At 37.5% G+C, this 26520-nt stretch overlaps 1 protein-coding gene across 2 annotated transcripts in view; it reads right to left on the bottom strand.

The window, feature by feature from the left end:
* PTPN2 (protein tyrosine phosphatase, non-receptor type 2) overlaps positions 1-26139 on the bottom strand; it is a 34804-nt gene extending 8665 nt beyond the window's left edge. The window contains exons 1-7 of one of the 2 annotated variants that reach the window (XM_026063050.1): positions 25925-26139; positions 22583-22673; positions 14539-14639; positions 13807-13905; positions 12410-12547; positions 5628-5837; positions 4065-4223 (exon numbers count right to left, since the gene is read on the bottom strand). In XM_026063050.1, the coding sequence (XP_025918835.1) occupies positions 4065-4223; positions 5628-5837; positions 12410-12547; positions 13807-13905; positions 14539-14639; positions 22583-22673; positions 25925-25993 (867 nt within the window). In that variant the 5' untranslated portion in view covers positions 25994-26139. The remainder of the gene's footprint in view (positions 1-4064; positions 4224-5627; positions 5838-12409; positions 12548-13806; positions 13906-14538; positions 14640-22582; positions 22674-25924) is intronic. The other variant, XM_026063051.1, reaches the window with a different exon arrangement.
* Positions 26140-26520: the final 381 nt, after the last annotated feature.

The following is a 26520-nucleotide window of genomic DNA, read 5'->3' as shown; positions in this document are numbered from 1 at the left end:
AATATCAAGAAGAAACAAGTACAGCATCAGTCTCCAATTAGATGATTTCTCTTCTACCAGCATCCTTTTTTATATATCTCAAAACGGAAGCTTCTTGCCAGGCTCATTCATGCCAGAGCCATTTATTTGAAAACCTCCTTTCTTTCACAGTAAGCAGAAGTCTAGTACATAACGCCACTATAAACTGGCTGCTCTAGCCTTCACTGCAGTTGATGTCCTCCTACTCCATATTCCAAATACTCTTTTTATTTTGGGGGTCTTTGTTGTAAGAGTGAATTAGAGCTTCACTCCATCCTCTCCTGAAAGCTCTGGGTAAGTGCTTAGATTGAAAGCTCACACGAAATTTCCTGTGCTGCATTTGCCACAGCATAATTCTACTATTCACCATTTCTTCAATCTTTTTCCACAGCCTTTCTTTCCTGAGCTTGACCTCTATCAAACTGCTTCCTCCATCTTCTTCATGGGTCCCTTTCTATATTTCTGTTGGATGATGCTACTGTGAAGGAATCAGACTGGTAATTTCAGGGTTTGCACTGTCCACAGTAGCTCCAAAATGAGGAAGAAGCTTGCCTTACATAGTTCTCCACTGTTCAACACTTTCTTTCCATTTCACCCTTCTCTCTATATGCCAAAACTATGCTGTCGCCTTTCATGGCTCCAAAACATAGCAAGACCTTATGTGTAAGAACTGAGTAAAACAAGAGAATGGCAGAAATTTGCAATCCTAATGAAAGAAGGAAAGGTTATTTAGGCCAAAGTTGCCATCTGCTACTTCACCTATTTTATGTCCATTAGCCCAGAGATCTATTGCATCACAGAAAGGTAAGACTCGTCTTGTTTTTGAGAAGTTATCTGAAAGGAGATGGAGGGGGGAAAAAAAAGTACAAAGTAAAACTGTTTGCTAAATCTGCATCCTAATAGCTGATTATCGCAATCATGAACAGTCTGAAGACTTTCTTGCAACAAAACTTCATGCAGATAAAACCACAGAGGTAACAGGAAGGAAAAAGATTCACCCCCAAATATCAACCAGTTCTTTTCTCACACAAATCAGACATCCAATAAAGATATAGAATACCATGAAAAGAAACTCAGTTACTTTTAAATATTTACAATAAGAAAGATGAATCGAAAACTAACTCTTCACAAAATGAATGCTAGGCTTGTCTGTGAAATGAATTCAAGACTGCTAGTCTAAACTAAATATCAGATCTAGAGACTGATGTCAAAGAACAGCTATTTATAAATGAAATTACACACAGCTGCTTTGAAAGTTAAGCTACAAACCTCTGCCAACCTCTGGCAGAATGAGATTTAACAATAAATCAACTCCTCCACTGCAGAGGAGCTTCCAGTATAGATCTGAAATCCACAGAGAGTCTTTGCGCCCAAGAGACTTGACTCTAAGATTTTTATTTTATCTTTTTTTAAAGCAGTCACTAACAAATTATGGAAATCCACAAAGCAGCTGCATCTGACAGGGGTCTTAAAACACATTTCCTACAGAACAAAGCCTTTTTCAGAGATATACTTGTGTCCATCAGAAACATGCTGGCTAAGATAAATACTGATTAATAAATTTGGAGTGATAAGGAAGAACTGAAACTGGAGACTGAATTTTACTTATCTTGTCAAACAGAAGGAACTTCCCATTGAGACTTCTATTTTAAACAATTAATAAAACAAGAGATAACAATGGCTCAAATAGATGATCCCAAAGGTAACTAAGTTTGAATCTCAAAACCCACAACAAGATTATCTGATGGCAGTACTAGAAAAATAATGTACAGTGTTGAGAAGGATTCTGTTGCTACATTGACTTTGAAGCCATGTGATAGTACAGGCAATTTTACGAAAAAGAACAACAAAAATATATTTCAGGAATTGAAGTACTACACTACATCTGGTGAAATTATGTCAGGAAGAAACAAAAACATGAGAAAAGTTTGATTTGAGAAATATGATCGGCCCTAAAATTATAATTGAAGTGTGTGTGCAGAGAAGCGAAGGTTTAGGGCCTGTATTGCCTGTTGGAGTGAATGGTGACAATGGAAAGGCATGTTAAGATGTTCAGTTGACACAATCACAYGAACACCAGAGACAGTTTCTGGATTCACAGGTTTCAGGACAAAATTGTAATGTTGTTTTCTGGCTACAAAACAGACCTACGGATCTAAGAAATTCAACCTTCTTTGTCCTTTTGAAGCCATAAATTATTTTTTTCAGAGACCACTCTGTTTCTTTCGAATGACTAATGGTAAGTTATTTTACTATGTTGTTGAAACAATGGTAGTTTAACTTTATTAAGGAGGTATTTTATAGAAGTGGCAACTTTAATCTTGTTCCTTTGCCTCCTTTTATACAATGCAGTGCTATAATACAATTATGAAACAAGTCAATGTTTTAGCTATAGAACTATGCAACTGGCACACCAACCATGTAACTCTGGGGCTTCAGAGCCAYCCAGGTGAGTATACAATCCTTTCTTTACGTCACAGGTAGAAGTCCTACAGGTGCTATTCAAGGGGAGAGTCTCCTTCTCTCCTGATACTAGTACTGCAGTTGCACCCCAGTAGCTGAAAGCAAGTACAACACATACTGGAACATTTACTTGTCTACACAGTTTAGACTTCAGAAACCCATGGAGAAGTCAGAGATGAGCACTTGGAGAGTGTTAAATTATAGTGTTACATTCAATAACTTCATGCCCTCCCCATCATTAGCAGACAGGAGTAAACACCTCTCTGTTTGGAGAGTATGACATTTCTCTATGGGTAAAAAAAGGCTCTAGCTGACCTTGAAATGAGAAATACTCTTATAAATACTGCTGGCTAGGGTGGAACAAAAATTGATTTTCTGTACATGACCCTGAAGCCAGCACAACTAACTGCACTGCAGAAAAGGCTGATTGAGGAAAGGTCATCTGAACAACCACTAAAAAAGAATAAATATGAGAAATATGCCTTCTTAGGCATGTTCTTAGTGTGAAGAAATAACACACTTGAAGCTGAAAAGCAGTATTCTGAGTTGACAATGCTTCCTTGTATCCACAAACAAAAAATCCTGTAATCTAGATGGACAAAATGTGGGAACCGAAGCTGCTCAGTTTTAAGTATGGCTTTTTAATACACAAAGCAGAAAGATGATTAGAGGAACATACCACCAGAAGCAGCTTCCAGAAAATAAGGAGGTTAAGTTATTGTTTGTGTTCGGATGAATCATGCAGTGTTCCGGTCATAAGATGCAGATATCAGACTAACAGCACACTGCCTAGGTGTTGGTTAGTGGTGGTGTAAAATGATTTATTTACTTACACACTAAGTCAAAGAATATTTGTCAAAGGGAAGAATCTGACAGCTACCAGAAACACAGAAGACAGGAAATGTATTTTAACTTACCAGCTTCATTCATAATTTTAACAAGTCAACAAAATAAAAAAGCTCTAGCATATGAAAGCAGAATTAAGTCTGTTACACAACTTCTCCCTCCCTTCCCCCAGCAAATAACCAAAACCCAAAAAAAACAGTCATTTAAAGTAGGTGTAGCTACTATAATTACTGGAAGCCATACTGAGAAAAAACTTGGCGATCTGTTTGCTCTAAAACTGATTATACTGGACTAGATTCTATTAAGTATAACACAAATTTTAGAGGCTATGAAAAATGTAACTTTATTAATAAACATCATCTGTAGCAACAGGCAATTTTAGTGTTGGGAAACTGTGTAGCAATGATCAAAAAAATCCAGAAAAGACTGACCCTTGTCATCTTTCAAAATGATACTGAACGTTACTTTTGTCTTTCAAAATTCAATAACCTTCTTTTATATTAGTACAGACAAGTTATATTTGCATATTATCTCAGGGAAGACAAATACATAGGATTAAAAGTTTAGCTAATAGAAAGTGCTGATTAAATACCCCTAATACCTTCTATGCATCTAATGAAAAAGGCAAGTTATTTAAATTCCACAAAATTACATGTTTTAAAATAGCTTAGAGCCCATTATTATCTACTGTTAGCAATATACTGTTTCTGTTTAAATACATACAGCTAAACATTTACCTGTATGGTTGAATCCCCCATTATGAATTTTGCTCCTTCTATTACAGCCATATATGAAAATCTTAGTTGATCAGGAGTCTGAATAAGCCCCATTCGATATTTTCTCATATCCAGTAACACTTTCTTAATATCTACAGAGAATGGGTCCTTTTTTTCCATCTGTAAAGAGATTTATATTTAAAATTTCATAGCCATGGATAAATGAAGACTACATATAAAGTAAGTACTAGTTAAAATGTATGAGTCATAAAATTCAAACTAAAAATTAATTTCTTCACATGTTGCTATTAGTTATGTAAGAAATTAACATTTCAAACAGATTTAGAAATTATTTTCAGAGAATAAAAAATGTAAAGCATTTAATGAAAACTTATGATATATCCATGATCACATATTATCCAAAAAAGTCAATACCATAATAGTACATTTTAAAATTAAGAAATTTAGATAAGCTTGATTTTACTCAGCCATGTATTTATACTTCAAAATCAGAATCAGAACCATAAAGCTATGTTAATATTTCTTATTACTCCTGAATGGAACAGCAATTTGGAATCACTGAACATGGGAGAGGTTCCATTATTTAAAGCAGAATCCTTAATCCAACAGTGTACACACTTTTCCCCATAAACTCTACACTGATGTTGTTTTTTTTAAATCATATAACTGCACTACTTGCACTTTAATTCTTAAATATTAAAGTATACTTGCATGAAAATATATGTTTTTTAGAATTCAGAAAAAAAGAAAACTGAAGAACAGAAAATAAATTGAGAGGGCCTACCCAAAACATGAGATTACTGTTTCTTATAATTTAAATTAAATCCAATTGTACTTAGCCCTGTGCTGTACTTCTTGCTATTGCCAAGCATAGCCAAAGAGAAAAGCTCTGGATTTTGTTAGTTACCATTTAAAATTCACCCAAATTATGAGCAATTGATACAGTTCAGTGTGCAAGCAAAAAACCCACTCATTCATGTGGTACTGTAACTGGCTACCAAGTCCAACCCCCCAGGAGAACTGTGCAGGTGCACAGCTAGGGGAATTCAGCACCACGCTCCATTACACACTGCAGGAGATCCATGGGCATGGCCGAGTTCTCATCCTAGTTCAGATATCAGTATTCTGCAACCTTGAGACAAGGGGCCAGTCAGACCTGCTAGATAATTCATGCTTAGGGAAAAAGACTTATAGATTTAGTTGTCTAAATATATATTCACAAGCCTAACTTTAATCTAGTATTTTAAAAATCTTGATCTTTTCAAATAACATCTTATATGAAAGGAAAAGAATACTATTTCTTTCACAGGAAACTGAAAATACTTGTGAAGTACTTCAAGATGGATTTTTAAACCTATTTCAAGAGTTGCATTTTTAAATCATGAAAATATCAAAAGAAGAAAAAAAGAACAGCATGATGCCTTTATTAAAATTTTCACAGACATGTCATTTACTTAAATGCTTTTAAAGCATTCTGACCAAAAAGCCCACACAGGGGGGTGAGAGAGGGGGAAAGAGCAAAAGGAGGAAGGGAGTGATGAGGAAAAGTGACCAAGCACTTACCAGAACAAGACAAGTGTCTACTAATGAAAACGTGCCGGATCGCCCTATCCCCGCACTACAGTGAACTACGGCAGGTCCATGTTCAGGACTTAGTGAACCGGATTCTCTGACTTTAAACAAGAAGTTCAGGAATGACGCTGGGGATTCAGGAACTCCAAAGTCTGGCCACGTAGTATAATGAAAATGAAATATCATCCTGGACTCACCACTCTAGAATTGAAAACAAAWAAATAATGCAACTAGAAAGTACCTCTACTATTGAAGAGTTAGCACACATGGCCTCAATCCAAATCAACAGCTACTCTCTATTTTAAATCTCCCACTTAGACATAAACAGCTCAATAATTAGCTTCAAGTTCACACTGTTGGTTATTATCCAGTTCTTCTCCATCAGACAGTTAGTAGTTTTGCCTTTTGCAACTGTTACCATACACATTTTTTTCCTCCTCTTGAACTTCCAAGATTGTATCTGGTTTGTTTTACTATTTGCCTCCAAATGTCCTCCTTTTTCTACCATTAACACAGTTTAACAGCTGATAGCAATTATGAGACCGCTAGCACTGATAGGACTGAAAAAAATAACCTGCCAGCACTGTAAACACTCTCCACTCTTGCTCAGAACAAATTTTAATATCAAGAGGTATTGGCATCTCATTAGCACTGACCACACGACTGACAGTAGCAGAAAGCTTTGTGGAAAAGCCTTATTACAAGTAAGGCCTATAAGAACCCGTATTGCAGATTTCCTAACAGGACCTCTCCTGGAAATACTTATTCCTTATACGTAAGAAAGATGCTGAGAGCATTTTCTCCCTCTCTCCTAACATGACCAACTAGCTGCAAGTATTGTTGGCAGTGTGACAGTGACAAAGCATGTGTAAATCTGAAAAGCTTTGATTGTAGATTTGGATCACATCTTTAGAGAATCCACTTGAGACCTGCTGTCAAATGCTACCCCTTACCCCCTTCTTTTCTTGCTCCGGTGATTTTGAGAAAACTTTATCACTGCTGTAGTTTAAGAATCTTAGAAAAGTTATTTTTATTCTCCAGTTCAGCTCGTTTTCCACGTAGTTTTAAACCTACCTAAGTCTTCACAAAGTCGGAGCACAAGATTTAAATTATCAATGTATTCCAGAAGAGCTATTTTTCTTTTTCAGCAACAATAAATCTATGAAATACAAATAAATTCTGATGTTCATCTCCTGCTCAGTCTTTTTCAAGTTCCTACGAGGGCCAATCTATGAAAGTCCTTTGTGAAACTCAGATCATCCACAGTTCAGGGCTACCACGGTAACAAATTTATGCAGGTTCTCTGTTATTTCAAAGTTTTATCTTTTTCCTTCGATGTCCAACTCTGCAAAACCACAAATACTTCCACTGAAAACACTGGATATTAAGATCAATCAAGTCACTCTTTTTGGCTAAGAGCTCAACAAGGACAGCAGAATCTGGACCTTTATATTTGATAAATAAGAATATGATAAGATTACAAAGGGAATATCTACCAAGGCCTCCTAAATTGTATAAATACACTGATTTCCTTTTGTTATTTGTCTGAAGCAAAATATTAAAATATAAAATATGTGTTTTAGAATGAGATCTTCTTACTGGTATTTTCTACTTAGTTTTTCAACTACTGAATTAACTCACTAATCAACTGGAATAAGGGATTTATTTTAAAATTATGAAGGAGATAAATTCTTTATAAGAAATCTGGAAATTACAGAATTGTAAAGAAAGTAACATTCTAAGCAATTTCCTCCATTTCTAAGAAAAATAACTTATAAATTTACAAAGTTAAGAAGAAAACTAAAGAGACGAGCTAGACGCACATACTAGGTAAAGAGAAGTTTAAAGTTGTTTCTTCTGAATTTAGATGATCCTTTGAAGTGGTAATTGATAGGGGTATCAGCCAATACCCGTATCATCACTGATTACTGCCCCCCCCAACTCTTAAAAAGTGATTAAAGCCTCTCTTATTCCCCAAGAGGAAAAAAATGGCACATATCTATAGAAAACAAAGGTGCACATTTTTTCTTAATTCCAGACTGTAATAAGCAGTAGTATCCTTCTACTAAAAAAAATTACTGTGCTATAGGAATATATGTACAATACACACACACTCATCAACCATGCCATAATATACCAACTCATTTCCCCCCCTTTCATCCCTTTCTCCCTCACAGAGCAATTTGGTAGATGATCTGTTTCTACTTTCTGTTCAAACACATGGCCAAGTGTCACCCTGCTCACAGACTAACCTGAAAACAGGTATCTCTCCAAGAAAGACAGAACGCTGCTGCTGTGTATCTCATCCAACTCTAACCCAGAATTATTCTTTTTCTTCCTCCTCATACCATTAAAGGCTTTACCCTTTCCAAAAATTTTCCACTTCTTCAGCTCGTTTAACAATACCTATTACTCTTCATCTTTAAGAGTTCCATTCCAGAGCACCAGAACTGGCTGGTCTTCTCTGAACTTGGAGTTTTTACTCGCACAGCCAAATCCCATTTGAACATTTCAAACCTCTCACATTTTCTCTGTTAAACAGTAGAGCTCTTTTAAGTGGGTTCTTGGGAGTCAAGTTGTACAGCTAAAGTGCTGTCTTTATGGGAATGTCTTTACTATCCTTTTTTAGACACCCTCTCCTCTATTACTGAGCAATGAGCCTACCCAAGCTCTACCTCTATCATTTATGTGAGACCATGCAAAACTACAGTCACAAAAGGTTTGGCTTGCTAAAGATCCACAACTGCTGACTGTCCAAAATTCAACTTTAGGAACAATTATTTTTATTTAAAAATTACCAGGAAACTAGATATTCTTTTAAAGAAAAAAGCTGGACTACAAGATTCAGCTAGGCAATATAAACTTTACATATGTTATAGGCAGAAAAAATATTTCTACTCGATAACTGAAAACTAGCTTATTCTATGGTAACCACAACATATTCTGCCCAGCAGTTATTCCTTAAGATTAGCTACTGTGAAAGAAAAACAAAAAAACCCCACAAAACCCTAGAACAATCACCAGACAATATTTAAATAAACAAACAAAAAGGCTTTTCAAGAAAGTGAGTCAAACCAAGGGCAAGTTTCAGGAAATAGGAGGATAACCTTCCAGTAAATAAGCACCACAGTTAAAACTATCAAGCTCATGAAGTTATCACCGCACTGGACAGCTCTCCCTGACAGCTGGCAACACTAACAGAGTAATCAAATGATGATCAAACCACAACCAATTTTCCAGGTTATAGGTATAGTATACCAGGTTTCAATAACTAGTACACATCCTGTGAGTCAATATGGTAGAAGTTATATCCTTTAAATTTGTAAAACACTGACATACAAGAGAGCCTGGGTTCTCTTTTCCTCAGATACCAATATTTTTCTTAACTCCTCAGTCTTATTTCTGAGATCACAGAGAGAAAAATTAACCTCTAGTGCAATTTGTGAAAGAGAATAAGAAGGCCCCATCAAATTCAGAGCCAGAGTAAGCCACATTCCAGAAGTTCCTTCAAAGCACTGTAGCACTTGTATACAAACTTATATAAAGAACTCTTTTAAACTATGGAAATTTAGATTCCACAAGAAATAGCAGAGTATCACCTGCTATTAGAGTGCTTGCTGCCACAAGCAAAATGTCTTCTCAATACATTTAAAATTCTAGATGTTAGAAACTAACAGCAAATCAAATCTTATATTCTTGAATCACAGTGATGCATCCTGGTTCATCAGCAGGGTCAGGCAGGGAGTTCCACAAAGCAGTCCTGCGTCACCTCAAATTGACAGCAATGGCTGCACAGAGGGATGGCTTAATACTAAGTTGAGAGTCCATTTTGCTAATGGGTTTTTCCAAATATTTGCTATTTGTAGAGTATTCAAGATTCCATTCTGGGTCTATTAATCAGCAATAAGGTATCAGATCACCAGTGTCACATCTAATCTAGTTGACCTCTTCTAGTCCTTTCTCCTCATACAAAGGTTCTCTCCAAACCTCTTCTTCGGCTGCTTTACCCTTATTTCTAGGAACCTAGTCTGAGATACCTAGGGAAGATATCATCCCTAGGTTCCTCTACCAATTTCAGTCCTTTCTTCTGCTCTATTTCCTCCCTCAATCCATCTCCATTTTCTCTTGAATACTGATGCTCATTTACCCTCCCATAACTTCCCTGAATTTCCCAGTACCAACCTAATTCCCTTTTATCTATCAGCATTCATTATACTGTACTCCACAAGTGAACTGCACTCCATCTTTCTCCATGCTACCTGGATTGCCAGGCCATAAATTACTGAAAGCACAGTAAGTTCTCCTTTTCTAAACACTAGTACTTATGCTTGTCACAAGGAAAGCTAAAAGCAGTAGTAAATAATAATATGAAAAAACATTCAACTTAAGGTGGAATCTTCAAGAAGTTAGCTGTCAATGTCCAACCATTCTCCCAGAATATCCTAACATTCACAAGACTTTGCAACTCCATCAAGTAGGATTACTTTATAGATTTAATAAATGGCTCTCATGAACACCTAAAATATCACCTTCTCCCATGCACTTGGAGCCTGTGCTGCAAATTACAGACATGCTATAGTTTCTCACATAAATGACTATTAGTATTTAACATGAGCAGAATGTTTTTCTCTATCCTTATTTTCTGACATGGGCAAGGGTTTGCAGATGCCTTCACAAATAGTATCCCTCAATCTTTCCTCAAGGAGAGTTCTGAACCGGAACAATTACAGCAAAAAGCAGTGAGCAACTTTCAGAAGAGCTGATAATTGATACAGACGTAAAATGATGGAGGATATACAATGAAGCAGGGTAGAAAGGCAGCTTCAGATTTCTGCATTCTAAAATGCAGACCACGTCAAGCAAAAAACAAGGATGTTCCGCAACATCACCAACAAGACAAAGCACTTAAAAACATTTTTAAACTTTTGGAAAGATACTGATAAACATCACCTCCTCTCCGAAGTTTTACTGTACAACACTAGCCATAAAAGCAAAAATAAACATCTCAAACTGCCAAATGCCATGATGTAATCCTAAACAGAACAAACAAAAAAACCCCTCACCTGTATTTGTAACTTCTCTTAAATTATATAGTAGGAGGGTTTTTTCCATAGGTAAAACCACTGAACAAGCACCTTATTAGAATTCTTTGTACATATGTATTTTGCTGATGTATTAGAACTGTTGCAGTAACAAGAACAATTTACTTGAAAGGATTTCAAAAGGGTTTTACTAGAGACAGTAATTCTAGTTCTTTGGTCATACAAATACTAAGGTTTGCAAAGTGTTCTTGGAATTCGAAGAAGTGTTTGCCTGGGTCATCATTCAATAAAGTTTGCTAAGGATTTGTGAAACTGAGCTGCATGAAATCAAGAATCTCTATATAGAAGTAATGAGCCTGCACTACAAGTCCAAAGCAAACCCAGAAGCTTAAATACTAAATAGCTTCAACCCAAGAAGTCAGCTATAATAAGCTGTGCTGTTCCTCATGGGATTTTTGCATTTTCCAGAAATGTTGGGCATTAACATTAAGCCCAAACATCCACACTTCATGAAAACTGAATCCCCTGAAAATAAGAAGTCTAAGATTAAGGAGCCTGATGTTAAGAGACAATTCTATTAAAAAAAAAAAAAAAAAAAAAAAAAAAGCCTTTTTGATAGTAAGGAAGACTTGCCTCGGCTTTCCAAAAAGGAGGGTTATCTTCCTCCCTAGCCATTAGCTTGTAAGCACTACTCCTCCTTTCTTTGCCTTTGCTATTAATAAATGAACAACTGAACAGGAATTCTTCAAGTCACTATATTCCATAAAGTTCTCCTCTTCTTACATTGATTAGACCAGAGAACAACATGCCAAATTTTATCACATTGATCTTGTGAAAGATGTTTCAAATTAACAAGCATTATCTCGAAGTACTATTAATAGCTCCTATAAATTCAAATAACTTTGACCAAATACATCAAGGTTTAGTCACATAAATAAGATGCAAATTAACATCTTCAAGCTTTCCTTTCCCAAATCCACTGACACGATAACCTTGAATGAAACTTGCCGTATCACCACTTTCAATATAAGGCAAGGTTTATAGGGAGAGAAAATATCTTACAAGACATAGCTGGAACAAACAGACAAGCTCTTCAATCTTGTCTTCAGCTCTGAAACAGAAGCAGCAAATTCCAACCCAAGCTCAGGCCAGGAACAATTTTTCTGAGCTTAACTTCATTAAATTGTCAGAGTGCTTAATTTTTAAGAGAAAAGGACGGTTGGTCCTGTGGAACAAAAGGGGAGGTAAGCAAGAGGAGGTAAAGTTACCTATCTACAGGTGAAAATTACCCCTCACCCCCAAAAAATAGTTAGCTAGACTGAAATCATGGGGAAAAACTGCAGAGTTCCATAAAAACAGTAATTACTGAGTCTGAATTTTGATATTTGGAAGAGCTATAAATTTCAATTCCCAGATACTTCTTACAGCTCCTCTTAGAATCATCATTACCATCAGTTAATACTCAGCATGTTAAAATACTGCCTAATTGAAAACTGAAGTATAAAAAAATGTCGAAGCTGTTATCCTTTTTAATGTACAGATTGAAACAGATCCAGCTCTCTTGCCCATACGCCATACATAAGTCTTCAACATTATCAGAAGCAAAATGCATTAAAATTTTCAGTTCAAAAGCTCAGTCAAACCTGTAGTGACAGTTTGCTAAACACATCTTCAACAACAGTTTTCCTTAAGCCTGGGAGTATGAGATATAGAGATAGAGAAAAAGCTTACGTTGATATTTTCTAATTGCAGTAGATGCACTGTGTAATAGGATTTGATGTCTTCAGATACTAGCCTCACACAAAATCCTGTTTCCTTGAACGTCATAACTTCCTCTTCTTTTGTTGGCCAATATTGCGCACATTTCACCTAAGTTATTTAAAACAAACAAACAAATCTGGTCAAGCATTCTAGCATCTTGGGCTTTGCATCGGCAACTTCTAAGAATCCGTTATACAGTATCGTAAGCTCAAGTACATATTACCTGCTCTTAATTTGAGTAATTCTCAATGCAAGCGTTATGGACAACCAAGTTATTACAATTGTTTCAAGTGCTATTAAACATTCAAGYTTTATCTACTTATGCTTGCTTTTATCACGGGACTAGCAATGTTTTGAGACATACCTTAACCCTTTTTTATCCCCCTCCTTCCACCTAGTTCTCTGCAACAGGGAGATATGTCTATGGAGCTATTTCAGCATTTCCTCCCTTCCATTTCCCATGTATGCACCTGCACATTTACAGAAGTTATGTAACACATTGTACCAAAATTCTTAAGACTAAATATTCTTTTGTTCCAGAAGTCTTGCCTAACACTTGAAGATGCTAGTAAAACTAAAGAATGAACTAACAAAGCAAAACTATCCCTCTTCCTTTATTCCTCTTGCCCTGCACTCCAACTTTATCAAAAAAAAMCCCCAAAAAACAAAAAAACCCAAACCAACAACAAAACAACACCACACATCACGAGAACTGATGTATAAGAAAATAAGTGACTTTTTTTTTACAAGCTAGTCAGATCTTTTTGCTGATAAAATTACTCTGGAAAAAAGAAAAAAAATACACATTTGTAGCTAAAATCCACAGTGCCTTTAAGCACATTAGCAAAAAATGACATCATATCAAGAGATTCATGTATTCTTCATATTTATCACCAGTTGTAAAGAATCAAAAATAATTAGGCCTGTTTGACAGTTGGTGGTAGCAGCATGGCTCCATTGTTACCAACAGTTAAGATCACTACACAAACAAAAATAGTGCTCTGTTAGAGTTAGAAGAAATAATCTAAAGATACTTCAATTCAAATTTATTTTCCTACTTTGCGTTTTATCCTAGAGAATCCTACTCTAGCTTCTACTCCATTGTACTTGTCTCTACATCCTCCTTTTCCAGAATGTTCCTTCCATCTTTTTGAACATATGCTTATCACAAGCTGTTTATACTGAACTGAATTCTGCATCTTAGCTTCATCACTTTGTTTAATACTACATTAAATACATACACAAGCTATGCTATACACCTGTGAGAAAGTCTTAATTCTTTTAACATACCAATCAAACATGGTTGAACAGCATTAAAATTATGTGGCTTACTTTATGACTTATGTTAAATGCCTGATATTACTTACCGACTCTTTTTCGACAATTCTGTTCAGCATGACAACTGCTTTGGTTTTTTGTTGCCATACCATTAGCCAAAAATGACAACATGTATTAGGTAGTGGACCCTGTGTAGTAAAGAAAAAAATGGGTGGGAGAACGTATAGGCAAAGCAGTGTTTGAACATGGTTAATGTTTTATTGTGTGAAACAGGAAAAAGTCTTCCTCTGAAAAGTTTAAACAAACTATTAATAGAATGATATACATGACAGGCAAGAAAATAACTATACTGCACAGATCATTAAAGTATTCTAAGTTTAAACAGAAACCAGTCAGAATTCAGGGAAGGGATGTTTTAGTTTGGACACTGGCGCTATTTGTGTAGTTAGAAGATGCATGCACAAAAGAAACAAAATGAAATAAGGTGTAAAAGTATAGTTGCAATGTATTTCCAGGAGAGCTGAAGAAAAGAGCAAGAAATATTTGAAAAGCTGTATATGCAGTAAACTATGCATACTGAAGTATTCCCTGTAGCTTTTTCTTAAAACACGAAATAATGCATTTGCAATTCAATCAAACAGGAATTAGCACCAGAGATGTGCAAACCACAGATAAAGACAAATAATGTATAGACTACATATATAAAATCTATATACAACACATATACATACACATATATGTTTATATAAATTACCACTATACCAACTCCCCTCCCCCATATTCTCAATCCTTGTAATAACTTACTATCTAGAACTACTTACCTGTGTTAAAATATAGTATCTCTGGGCTTCTTCTATGACCACTAGGCTGGCATTAATATAGTCATTCTCCGTGTTCTGCAGTTTTACACGACTATGATCATCTGAAATTAAAACAAAGTTAAAAAAATTAGATCTGTCCATCTTGGTGAATGTTCTTTCACAGGAAAGTTTAGGTCTGGCAAGCAATTAGAAAATGAAATTCTTCAGCTAATACATGGAAGTAAGAACCAAATGGCAAACTACAAAAACATGTGAAACTAACTTCTCACATAGCTTTGATAGCTTTGCCTGCCTCATTTTCCTCACAACACTTCATTAGAGTTATTAATAGAGCTATTAATAGAAGCTGCTCAGAAAACTGGAATACCTGTTTTTTCTTTAAAAAATAACCAACCTAAATCAAACAACCCACACATATACTAGAAGCAGCTCACCGCCATCCCTCAACAGTTGCATTTCCTTAATGTAACACCACCACAACCCACAAAAGGCAGCATTCTATTCTATGACACCAGATGATTTCACTGTTTTTTTTCCTTTAAGTTCAGAATTCCAAGATTTTTTGTGAACTGAAATTTCACAGGCTGAGGTAGAATCATCATGTTAAACTGTCTGAGATGAAAACCTAGAGAACCTGCATGATACAACAATTCAAGAAGAGCTTTGACCAACTTATTTTTTCTTATTAATTTATTGTTTAATACAATACAGGTTTAAATACACCAGAGAAGTGGCACATGCAAAAATGTACCTATTTCATAGATCTTCTAATTAAATGAAGTCTAAACTAATTACAAAGTTTCCATCTCCTGTGACTATTCAGGCAAGACAGAAGATGCAGTATTTCTAACAGGGGCAAGCAGTCAAAGGACTGTGTTTAAAATCATAACATCAATACAAAAAGATTATCAGAGTCTCATAATACAATGCTGCATTAAAAAAAAAAATACTGTAGCTGTTTAGAGCTTATTAATATCCGATTTGTCATCCTCAAGGAAGCATTTAAGTAATCAGACTTGTTCACAATAAGTAATCCTTCCCCAGCCATTCACTAGAATAGTATTAAATAAACAGCATTTTTTAGCTCAAAGTTGCGTACATAACCACACACCAGGAACTGTGGTCCAACAGACTGAGAACCCCCGAAGCTCAACTGCCCAGACAGACTATAAGAAGGGCAAATAACAAATAGCAAACTGACATCACTTTAAGAGACTTCAACACATTTCAGGAATAGATAGATTTCATTAAGGAACTGACAGTGTTAAGACTGAATCAAGGTGCAGTGCCAGCTTTTAAACCTACATTCACCTGGTCTAACTCACAAAATTCATTGAGGGTGCAGCCTGATGTCACATCTGCTGCCAGAACATCTCAGACTACTTTTCCTTCCACCACCAGACTAGCTTCATTTTGACAAATATCTTAGGAATGCACAAAATCTGCAAGTTTGGGATAATGACTCCAAATTATCACATTCAGTGCAGCTGTGATAGCTGAACTCTGATTAAGCCCCTACACTACAGTCAATTTATATAGCACAAGGCTTATCTAAGGAGAAATCCACGAATATGACTCCAGGTGGGCAAAATGCTAACAGGAATCAGAAAACAAAGTTACTGAGTTAGACTCTTGTTCTACTTATTGCTCATATTATTTTACAAATATTTTTCAAACTTTTGGAAACCAAGAAAAGTCTGCTTTCTATGTCTTGTTCTGCTTTTGTACTCTCCCCTAGTTACCTGCTACTGGCAACTCTCAGACACCAGACTATATACAGATCCTTTACAAGGCCCAGAATAATTTTTCTTCTATTACGTTATCACCGATGGACAACCTTTAACCTCTTAAGCATGTGCTTATCTTGCTGAATTCAAGAAAATAAGTCAACAGTAAAATACTTTCTTCTTTTCTGGAAGGACTATGATTTGGGATTGTCACCCTGCCTCCTTTAGCTGCTAGCTTTTACACGCAGTCGCTTACAGACCTGTAGAGAACAGAAGCATTCCAAAAAAACTTTAATATGAAAGTGTGAGAAAGTTACTTGTTTAGTCTCTGTTTTCATTAGCATTCCAGTTGTAAGTCAACACCATTGTGACTCTCAGGAGTCTTAAAACAATTTATGATACATATGTATAAAGAAAAAAATATTACCAAAGCCAAGCCACAGTTGATTTAAGACACATGTATGTCAAAGTAAAATATATCTCCTTGCATTATTTTGTCTGGAAATGAAAGCGTTACTTTTCCCTTTCATGTATCGCTTTATCTGAAATGTTTCTACTGGAGAGAAACCAAGACCTTTGTAAATATTACATGTCATTTGCCAACAGGAAAAACTTAAGATCTTGTTATAGTAAATCACACATACCGGTACTAGTGTTCTCGGAAAGATGACATCAGCAAGCACTGTTAACAGTTTAGTCACCCAGCAGCAGCTGCTGTATTACCGCCAGCAGGAGATAACTACCAAGGCCTTAATGAGGTTTCACACTATAATGCTTACACACATTTTAAGCCTTATTCTTTCCTTCTTGTAAGCTCTGCTTTGTAAACATTAGAAATCAAATTCTGATTATTTTTTTCCAAAAAAAGATCATTTTCACAGCTAATTCTATGCATGGGCACCCTCTCGCCTTCCCCAAACAGAGGTGATGCTACAAATATATGGGCATACACTCCAGAGGACAAAGAAAGCCACTAGAATTTAYTGATTCTCCTTCTTTCAAAGGAAAAGGTTCCTAGAGGACAAAATGACCTAGAAACCTCATTCAGGTCCTGGCTTGCTCTTCAGAATTAAATGAAGCAAGCCAACTTTTGACAGCGAATTAGCTGGAACATATTTCCCCGTATGTAAATCATTTCCAGTTACAAAGTACTTCAGATTTATATGAATGATAAGCAGATCTCTAAGATTAGATTTAAGATACATCTTAAATGTTACCATACCCAAGGCAGCTAAAATATAGCATTCATTATCTGAAGTGCTAATTCCCCTTTTTCAACAAATTATGCAGCCTAAAAAGGAAGTGGAAACCTTAAAAATGCTTCTCATTCTGGCTCCACATTAAGAAAACTACCCCAGAACCACCATGTCTGAGATAAACTCTTCTATTACCCACTTCAGGTGAAACCCTGTCCCACTGACACCCATGACAAGACTGTGTTTCAAACAGGGCCACAATTTGACATTTCGCATCAATCTGCCCTCCTTGCTAGAGAAAAAAAATTACCAATTAAGACCGAGATGGGAACTGCTTGGCATTTTGCATGATACAGTTAGTTCTTGCAGCTGGTTACCAGGAAAGGGTTTTATTTGAAAACAATTGCATTTCCAGAAGTGAAACCAGTGCACAACTGAAAAATGATCTTTTATCTAAGAGATGTCTCTTGCTCCCCAAATATGGTGCTCTTAACAACAAGAGGGTAAAACACTTAGTGGATTAAAGAAAGTCATAAATAAAACACGTAGCCCTAAGCCATCCCAGTGACGAAGTCTGACCTTTCCCCTCCTAACAGAGAATCCCCCTCATTTCACTAATCTAAATCTAGTCTACCCTAGCTGCTAAATTATCCAAGTTACAATACTCTGTCATTGGACCTGCAATCTTAAGTTTCAGAGCTAGTCTAAGGCAAAGGAAAAGGGAAGTGACTTCCCCCATCCTGCCACTGCATGAATGCCATAATGACATATCAATTAAGGCCTTGCTCATAACTGAAATGTACTCATACTGAAATATATGCATCACTAGTGCACACAATCCTTATACTTTTAAGCATGACTGTGAAAAAAAATTAACACACTAGAATATAAAGTTTAGATCACTACACACTAGAAAATTTTTGTCTCTCCCCAACTAAGAAAGATCTCCAAAAGCAGCAAGTTGAGCTTATTTATACCATGCTTCTGGTAAGCTATCAATAAAATATTTTACAGAATCATTAAAGTCATGGAATACCATCAATTTCAACTTCTAATATGGACAGTAAGAAAAAAAATGCAGTAAGCTTATTTTGGACAGAACACCTCTCCATTCTCAGCATATGCAGACTGAAAGGGAACATTTTTGTGTTAACATTTAATCAGTGTTAAGTGCAAAACTGTCCACATCAGCTCCCACTCCATTCCCTGTAGAGCACAATACTCTTCACATTCCTCTCTCCCTGGCATATACTCTATGACAATTGTAAGCCTATGGTTTAAAGGTCCAACACAAAGACTACTCATGGCTACAGGAAGAAATCGGTACTTCAAGATCTTCCAACAGCAACTTGATTTATTAGGTGAAAATGTTCAGCTGACCTAAGAAAATGGGCTACGTGCTACATTACAGAGGAAGGCTAAAGAATGCAATTTACTTGTGTCTCCTCCCATCCCCACCAAAAGCAAGAAAATACATTTCTTTCAATTTTGCAAAGGGGATTTCCCTCCTGCTCCTAAATCTGGGAACAGTCAGCTGACTAAAGATCTCTAAAGGTGTTTACAGTCAATCTGAGACACTAGACTAAAAATCATATTACTGGGCAACTATCCAATGACTCTGATATGAACTAAGGATAAGATTTAGAAGGCAACTCATGACAGAAATCTAAAGAGTTTCATTAAAGGTATCAATTAAAAGTAATAGTCCCCAAAGTTATTTTCCTCTTAACAATGTTTTCTGAGAAATGGTTTCATCTGTCAGGAAATGACTGGCTCTCAAACCAAACCTATTTCAGATTAACTTCCTGTTTCAATACTACTACATAGCCAAAATATTTCTCTCCCTATTCTAGACTAACACCAAACTACAAGAGCACTATCTTTGGCTAGGCAATAACTATCAAGGACTATTACTGTAACAAACCTTTTTTCCCCCCTCCAAACTTTTCCTCTGCACACCATAGCTCTTTAGCCAGCAAAATTGGACACTAACAAAAACAGTTATGATACCGTAGACAATGTGAAACTCAATCAATTGTAATAGCCAAAGACGTTTAGCCTTATACAGCTAACAGAAATAATCTTTTACCTAGAAATGTATGTAACAGCTACAAATTGGTTTCAATATTTGTTGCCTAGCTGCTACAGCTGAAACAGGGCAAAAGAGCAAACACCAAACAGGGCAAAACCAAGTTAAAAAAAAAAATCTTTTTTTTTTTCTGCACTCTAGTCAAGATCTTTCCACAAGACAAAATAATCTTTGTATTTCCTCTTACAGCCAAGTCATCTCAGGTTTTAGACTGGCTTGGCTGCTATCTAGTCTAACAAGTCATTTTATCACTGTCATGGAGAAATAAAATGTTTTAATCAAATTGCTTCTTATGTCTTCTAATATGCTTATTTAAATAGCTAGATCACAGAAGTTTTAACTATCAAACATTTTCTAACCCTTGAACTGGAACATCTGCTTCTCTTAAGTCGTTCTGAAGGTCTTTAAGTATCACAAATGTGATTATTATCACCAGTATTTCATACAAACACTGTTAAGTAGCCGTTACATTTGGAAAGTCAAGGCCTGGAAAGATAGATTGTGTAAGATCTACTTGTATTTCTGCAATGCCAGTTCCTTACACATGTGCACCATGATTTGATGTGTTCACCACAATGACCAAATTGTACAGCTTTTACCCCAGTTGCTTTGGAATTTATGCACCACTATCTTGGAATGTTATTTATTATATATTCCCTTCCAGGTCTTTATCTCCTCCCAAATCCCACCATCATTACAGAAACAATTATGAGTCATATTTGCTAACACACAGATGTGAAATTCAGTAGTAATTATTTCAAAGATAGTGTTTTGCTCTTTTCTCCCCATACAGCCTTGTTCCTAGTATCTTAGTTTTGCAAGGTTACCTTGGTGGCCCAGTTCAAACCTTCTTCTCTTTCACACATGCCAAAAACTGAGAAATGCTTCATAAAGCTCATCATCTTAGGTCAGACATCATGTTATTCTTCAAGTCAAATAAGATGCAATAATTTTAATCCCTTTTTAAACCAAGCTACCGCTTCAAGACTAGATTTTATTTAACTGTCTCCTTCTTGTACAGGGACAAGGGATTAATATGATGATGCAATAAATTCCCTCCTGGCTAAGCTAGTGTTTCAGAAGCAGGCTCTGCCGTGACAGATGGGGGGAAGGTAACTGGATACAGTCTTCAGTACTGTGAAAGGCATTCCATTATCAAGGAAAATTTGAGTTCCAAAAAAGCTACAGAAAATTAATGCAAGCCACACCTATAACATATCATTGCAGGTATTATTAGAGGCTACTTAAATAACACTGAAATTGTTTTAGAAGCAATTTTTTTTTTTTTTTTTTAAACACAGGAAAATGGTAAACGCCTGAAATGTAAGCTGCCATTCTCTTTGCAGTTGTGCTTATGAAATGAACTTCAGGGACTGGAAAAGAGGTAAATACATGAATACTAATTCTGCCATGGAAATTGTATAGGATATTGAACACGGGAATAGAAGCTGGGTCTCATGGGCTGAAGTTCAGTTTCTTACCTTCTCTTCTTACAACCCTCTGTCTCAATTTAGGTATGAAAATGGATCATGTTGCATTCACTTTCTGTAACTTTACCACAGGTGAGAAGCTAACTCTGCGCTGTAACCGCAAGCCTGAGGCACTGAAGTACCGCCACACAGATCAGCAAAGGTCCGGAAGAAGCATATCTACCTTTGCTGAGCATGGAGCTCAAGTTAATAAGCCTCGACTACCTTGAGCTATCTCCTTCATAGATGCACATTTCTCAAATTGGACTGTATAGGGGAATGCCATGTAGACTTTGCACAGAGTTCAGTTACATCAGAGTATAATATTTAGATTCAGCATTAAGCCTGACTGGATCCACTTCTTGTGACTGCATGGTGCAAGTCAGCACTCTAGCAGTAGCCTAGTAGGCAACATGCAGCACTGCATCTGACCAGGATGACTCAGTTCGAACCCTTTCAGCGTAATTTTGAGAAGTGTTATGCACATGCTGGTACCACGACTTTCAACTGGAAATAAGGAGTTCAGCACTTCTCCAAATCTTACCATAGGTATTTCAGATTAGGCTTTCAAACAGACAAAAAGCCCCAATACACCAGCAACCCTTCAAGAATTCCAGCTCAAATAACAAGAAAGCTTTTATAAGTCTCTCCTGCTCTGGGAAACTCAATACTAAAGGATACACAAGCATTTAACCTGTCCTGACTTCAGTATTTTGTAGAAAAATTAAGGCTATACTCAAATCTTTTCTTAGTTCTTTTGAAAGCGATTTATGATAGCTTTCTCCAGCTATGACTGCATATAGGTAATCTTTTGCTCAAGGTGTTTTTAATGAAGATTTTCGAATACAGTTGCTTAGGTAGATTTTGTTGGAAAAAAGTCCACAACACTTCCAGTACCAAAGGATTTTGTAAAAACAGCTGCTTTCACCTGAGATAGAGAACCCTTATATCATAAAGGCCATTTTATGGTAGCTGGTAAAACATAAAGCACTACATACCATTATCTACTTGGACTGAGAAAACTATAGAACAATTTCACACATACATTCTTCAGAACAGACAAAATAAAGTCTCAAGTAGCTTTTAAAGCACCAGTAGAAGTTCAATGACGTTTCTCCACACAATCCTATTCCAGAAGCATGCAGAGCTGCCCAAGCAGCCCTGAAGGAAATTGTTTGAGTTAGTCATGGCTTATTAACTTAAGCTCTGTGCTCAGCAGCTGTTGATATCTTGATTTTTTAAGACAGATAAAGCAATATTAACTCAAACAAATAATTTCCCTATGATAAAAGACATCTTCAAGATAGTATTTACTTTGCAGCTCATATTTCCCTACATACCCACAACTGTAATCTACAGTTATCTCTAATTCACCAATCAATACAATGGGTTTAAACTGCCAATTTTTCTCCCTTCTATTACACACATTTTGTCATGAAAAACACAGCTATCGAAGGACACATACCTACAGAGCTAAATAAAATATAAAACCTATAAGGATCGTGATGTATTAGCTATGCCATTTAAAAGTGAACAGGATAAATCAAAACAAAACATACTTACATGGACTAACATCTCTGTATCTGTTTCGATTTCTGTTTTCTGGGTATTTTGCAACTCTATGAGGGTAGTCACTGGATTTATGTCGAATTTCCTTTAAAAGACAAAAATTCAGTTTAGTTATAACCAGTAAGCAGATTAAGGCTAGTGATAAGGCTATGCAAGACTTTCAAGGTTATTAATTATTAACATTTTTAAACCAACCTTTATTACAACTTATGTTATTTTCACTCAAGAAACCTGTGCCTCATTCTTGGCCAAGCTGTTGCCATTTAGACCTTTCTACATTTGGCTACTACCACAAAAATAACTTAAGTACAATTTGGTAAGCAACTGATGTAGCAGGAACAAAGGGAATATCAGGTATTTGTTATGCTTACAGTTTACCTCAGACTTACATGTTATCTCCCACGGCAATATGGGAGTCAGATAAACTAACAGCAGTATACCAGTAGCTCCTCTACATCAATTGGCAGCATAAATCTGCACAAAAATAATTGAATTAATTAATGACTTTATGGCTGCTGTAGCAGCCACAAGACTATTGTAGACGGTTTGATGGTTCAATCCATATAGCTGTAGTTAATATATGTGGGAACAATTCTAGATTGACAGCTGTCAACCTACATCAATATGAGATCACAGCCTGCTTCCCTCCCAGGCATTAATGCAATCCTTTTGATAATCTGCATTTGGAAGGCATTCAAACTTACTTCTTAAAATAGTGTGTAAATTTTTATTACTATTCATATATTTCAAATGATGAATTTTATTAATCTTTTGCCTCTAATGAAAGCAGAGTATCTCTTCCACAACTTCACCTTCAAATAGCATTAGGATGCACAGATTTATCTAGCGTAGACAACTCTGAAAACTCAACTAAGGTGCTATTGACAAACAGCTTCCAGTGAATCTAACTGTGCCTTTATATTCTGTACTGATGCCATCTCAGAAGATTTGTTGTAAAATACAGAATTTAAAATATATTTTTAATTCTTTTTTCTTTTTTTTACATGTTGCTGCTATACGCAATCATTATGTACTAAAGGGCATTTAAACTTCCCTGTACAACTAAGCATTCCTTCATCTTCTTTCCCACTATCACAAACAAGGTCTTCTCAAACTTCTGAAATAGACCTCTGTATACTCTCAGATAATGGACACAAACAAAAAGGTCTTTAATAGAAATCTAATATACACAAGGAATCTCCATCTCTTAGTGTTTGTGTGATGCTACTTTAAATGCAGCAACAGTTTGTAAAGACCCTAAACCATAACACAAAGCAGCAACAATTCTTTGCATCTTTGTATAAAAATCACTTGATTACATGATTCAATTTTTACTTCGATACAGCACGTTGCAGCTTGTCTTCTTCTCTAGTTCAAACATCTTACAAGCTTTGGGAGCAACCACACGCATGGTCAATAAATGCATCTGTTAAGCATTCACTAGAGTTTCCAAAAATGTAAATTTTGTATTAGTCCATAAAAGGGTGCAACATATTTTCTTTTTAAACACATCAACATCCTCTGTGCACAACAGCAGACCTGTAATTTGGTCACGAGTCATTAGACCAGTTAGAAACACTATTACAGTAATGGGGGTGGGGGAAGGAGGGACTTTGCTCAAGAGAAGTGAACCTAAGGAAGACTAGCTCTAAAATCAGTTTCCCTTAACACGATCCAGCCTTCACAAACTGGAGAAACAAACTAGATAAAGAGTAATATAAGGCATGTTACACAAGAAAAACTTGCACAGAAAAAATAAATGGGAGAAGGGTGTTACTTATTCAGTCCTTAATTCAGACTGGACAGAACCTCCAGGAGTCAGCACAAATACTCCAAGCTTTAACAAATTTTACCATAAATCTTCTCAAACACATGGAACTGAACAGCAAATATATAGAGCTGGTCTCAGCAGACAGAGCAAGAAAACCTTAACACACAGTTTTGGTTTTTTTTCCTGAACTTTTCTTCAGAGAAACTTATATCTCTCTCATCACAAATATATAAGCTTCCTATACACCACTGCCATAAGAAAACACATACCATACGAAAATTCAGCRTAAAAAAAGTAGTCAGCGATTAGATTATTTTCTGTGAGTTTGTGCTATATAAGAAAAGCATTTCATTTTTTTGCTTTAACAGATCTGTATTCTCTGGCTTTAGTATAAAACATTTACATTAAGTATACTGAAAAATTCTTGAGTTGCAGACCTACAAAACCAGGAGGTGGTAACATTTTAATGCAAAATCCTATTCAAGAAAACTGTACAACACAGCTGTAAGTAAAACTAGAGAAGTCCATAAACAAAGTTTTGCAGAGCTTAAAATACAATTTCCTCTTGAGTTTACTTCCCCAAGCATAATTAAATAATATTAATATGACCTGGGAAAGCTAAATTAGCTTACTTATCCATATACTTTTTCTGTTATCCCCTGTTAAATTCAAACCATTGTTCTGTTCCATAATCCATCTAGAAATAATGTATTTGAAATACACATACATATAAATCAAATGCACGAACGATTTAACAGAGAAAAAGCACAACTTGAAATTAGCAAAGAGAACCTTTGTTCTGGGTCGTTTTTTCTCAGATGTGAAAGAACACTGTAAAATACATATTGGCTCAAGTAATTGCAGCAGTATAATAGTATTTATAAATTAATTTTAGACAACGGACTCAAAGAATATCATTGTGGCCGCTGCTAATCAGTGCTGTTTCTGGGGAAGCAAAAAAAGAGCAAGCAGCTTATTTTCTGCGAAACGATCGAGCTGCTCCTGCTCCAGCACCGGGTGCGTTAAGGTAGCTGCGACACGAGGGGTGACTTATGGCGAGACGGAGGCCCAGGAGCCACTTCGCAGTCACTAGCCGGAGGAGCGGCAAACTGAGGGGCGACGACAARCACTGACCGGATCGATATTATTAGATACAACTTTCCACCCGGCTTGGAAAGCGCGGGCAAAACACCCCCGGCTCACTCAACCCTCCACTTCGTCAGCCCCCGCCGCGGAGGGGCCGCCGCGCATGCGCAGCGCACCCCACGGGCCGCCCGGCCGCYCGCCGCGCCGCACGCATCCGCGCCGCCAACGCAGGCCGCGCCGCGCATGCGCACCCCCACACCCTCACCCCCTCCCGGAGGGGGGGAAAAGCCCTCTCGGAGCATGCGCCCTGCCTGCCCGCAGTTTCGCTGCGCGCACCTGAAAACGAGTCGTGGCCCAACGACTTCCGCTCCCCGCGGAGGCAGCTCATACCGGCAACGGGCGCCGCCGGCTCGCGGCCCTCTCTCCGCCCTCCCCGCTCCCCTCCGGCTGGTGGGGGACTGGCGCCGCCCTTCGCTCACCAGATAACGCGCCTGCCAGTCGTTAGTGGCATCGATCTCCTGGAACTCCTGCTCGATGATAGCGGACATGGCGGCGGCGGCCAGAGCGAGAGTGGCCGCTGGAGGCCGACAGGCTCATACCCCCCCCGCGCTCCGCCCAGCACACAGGAGCGGCGAGTGGGCTCCGCTCCGCCGCGCGCGCACATACGCTCGCAACGGGTCCCGCTACCGCCGGCGCCAGGCGCATGCGCGCCCCGCGCCCCCGCCTACCGGGCCGCCGGGCCACGCCCTCGGGGGGGAAGCACCTGGGGTGACGTCACGGGCCGGGGGCTCGGCGGGCCGGGCGCGCGCAGGTGGTGGCCGAGCGCGGCGCCCTAACGGCTGCGGCGGCCCCGGGCCGGGGGTTCTGGGGGCCCCGCGCCTCGTCTGCCCGCCCCGCGCGAGGGCTCGGGGCGGGGGGCGCTGGGCGCCGTTCCGGCGGTAGCCCCAAGGATGCAGCTGTGGCAGGAGGACAGGCCGCGTGGTCACAAAGCCTTTGCTTTACTCGCAAAGCAGGTGCTGGCCACTGGTTGCTCCCGGTGTGATTTCAGCTAGAGAAATAGCACAGYTGAATCATA

This window comes from Apteryx rowi, unplaced genomic scaffold (genome assembly GCF_003343035.1).
Source record: "Apteryx rowi isolate R43461 unplaced genomic scaffold, aptRow1 scaffold_199, whole genome shotgun sequence".
NCBI lineage: Eukaryota > Metazoa > Chordata > Aves > Apterygiformes > Apterygidae > Apteryx > Apteryx rowi.
Note: the sequence above shows the minus strand (reverse complement) of the source record. Positions and strands in the feature narration are given on the sequence as shown.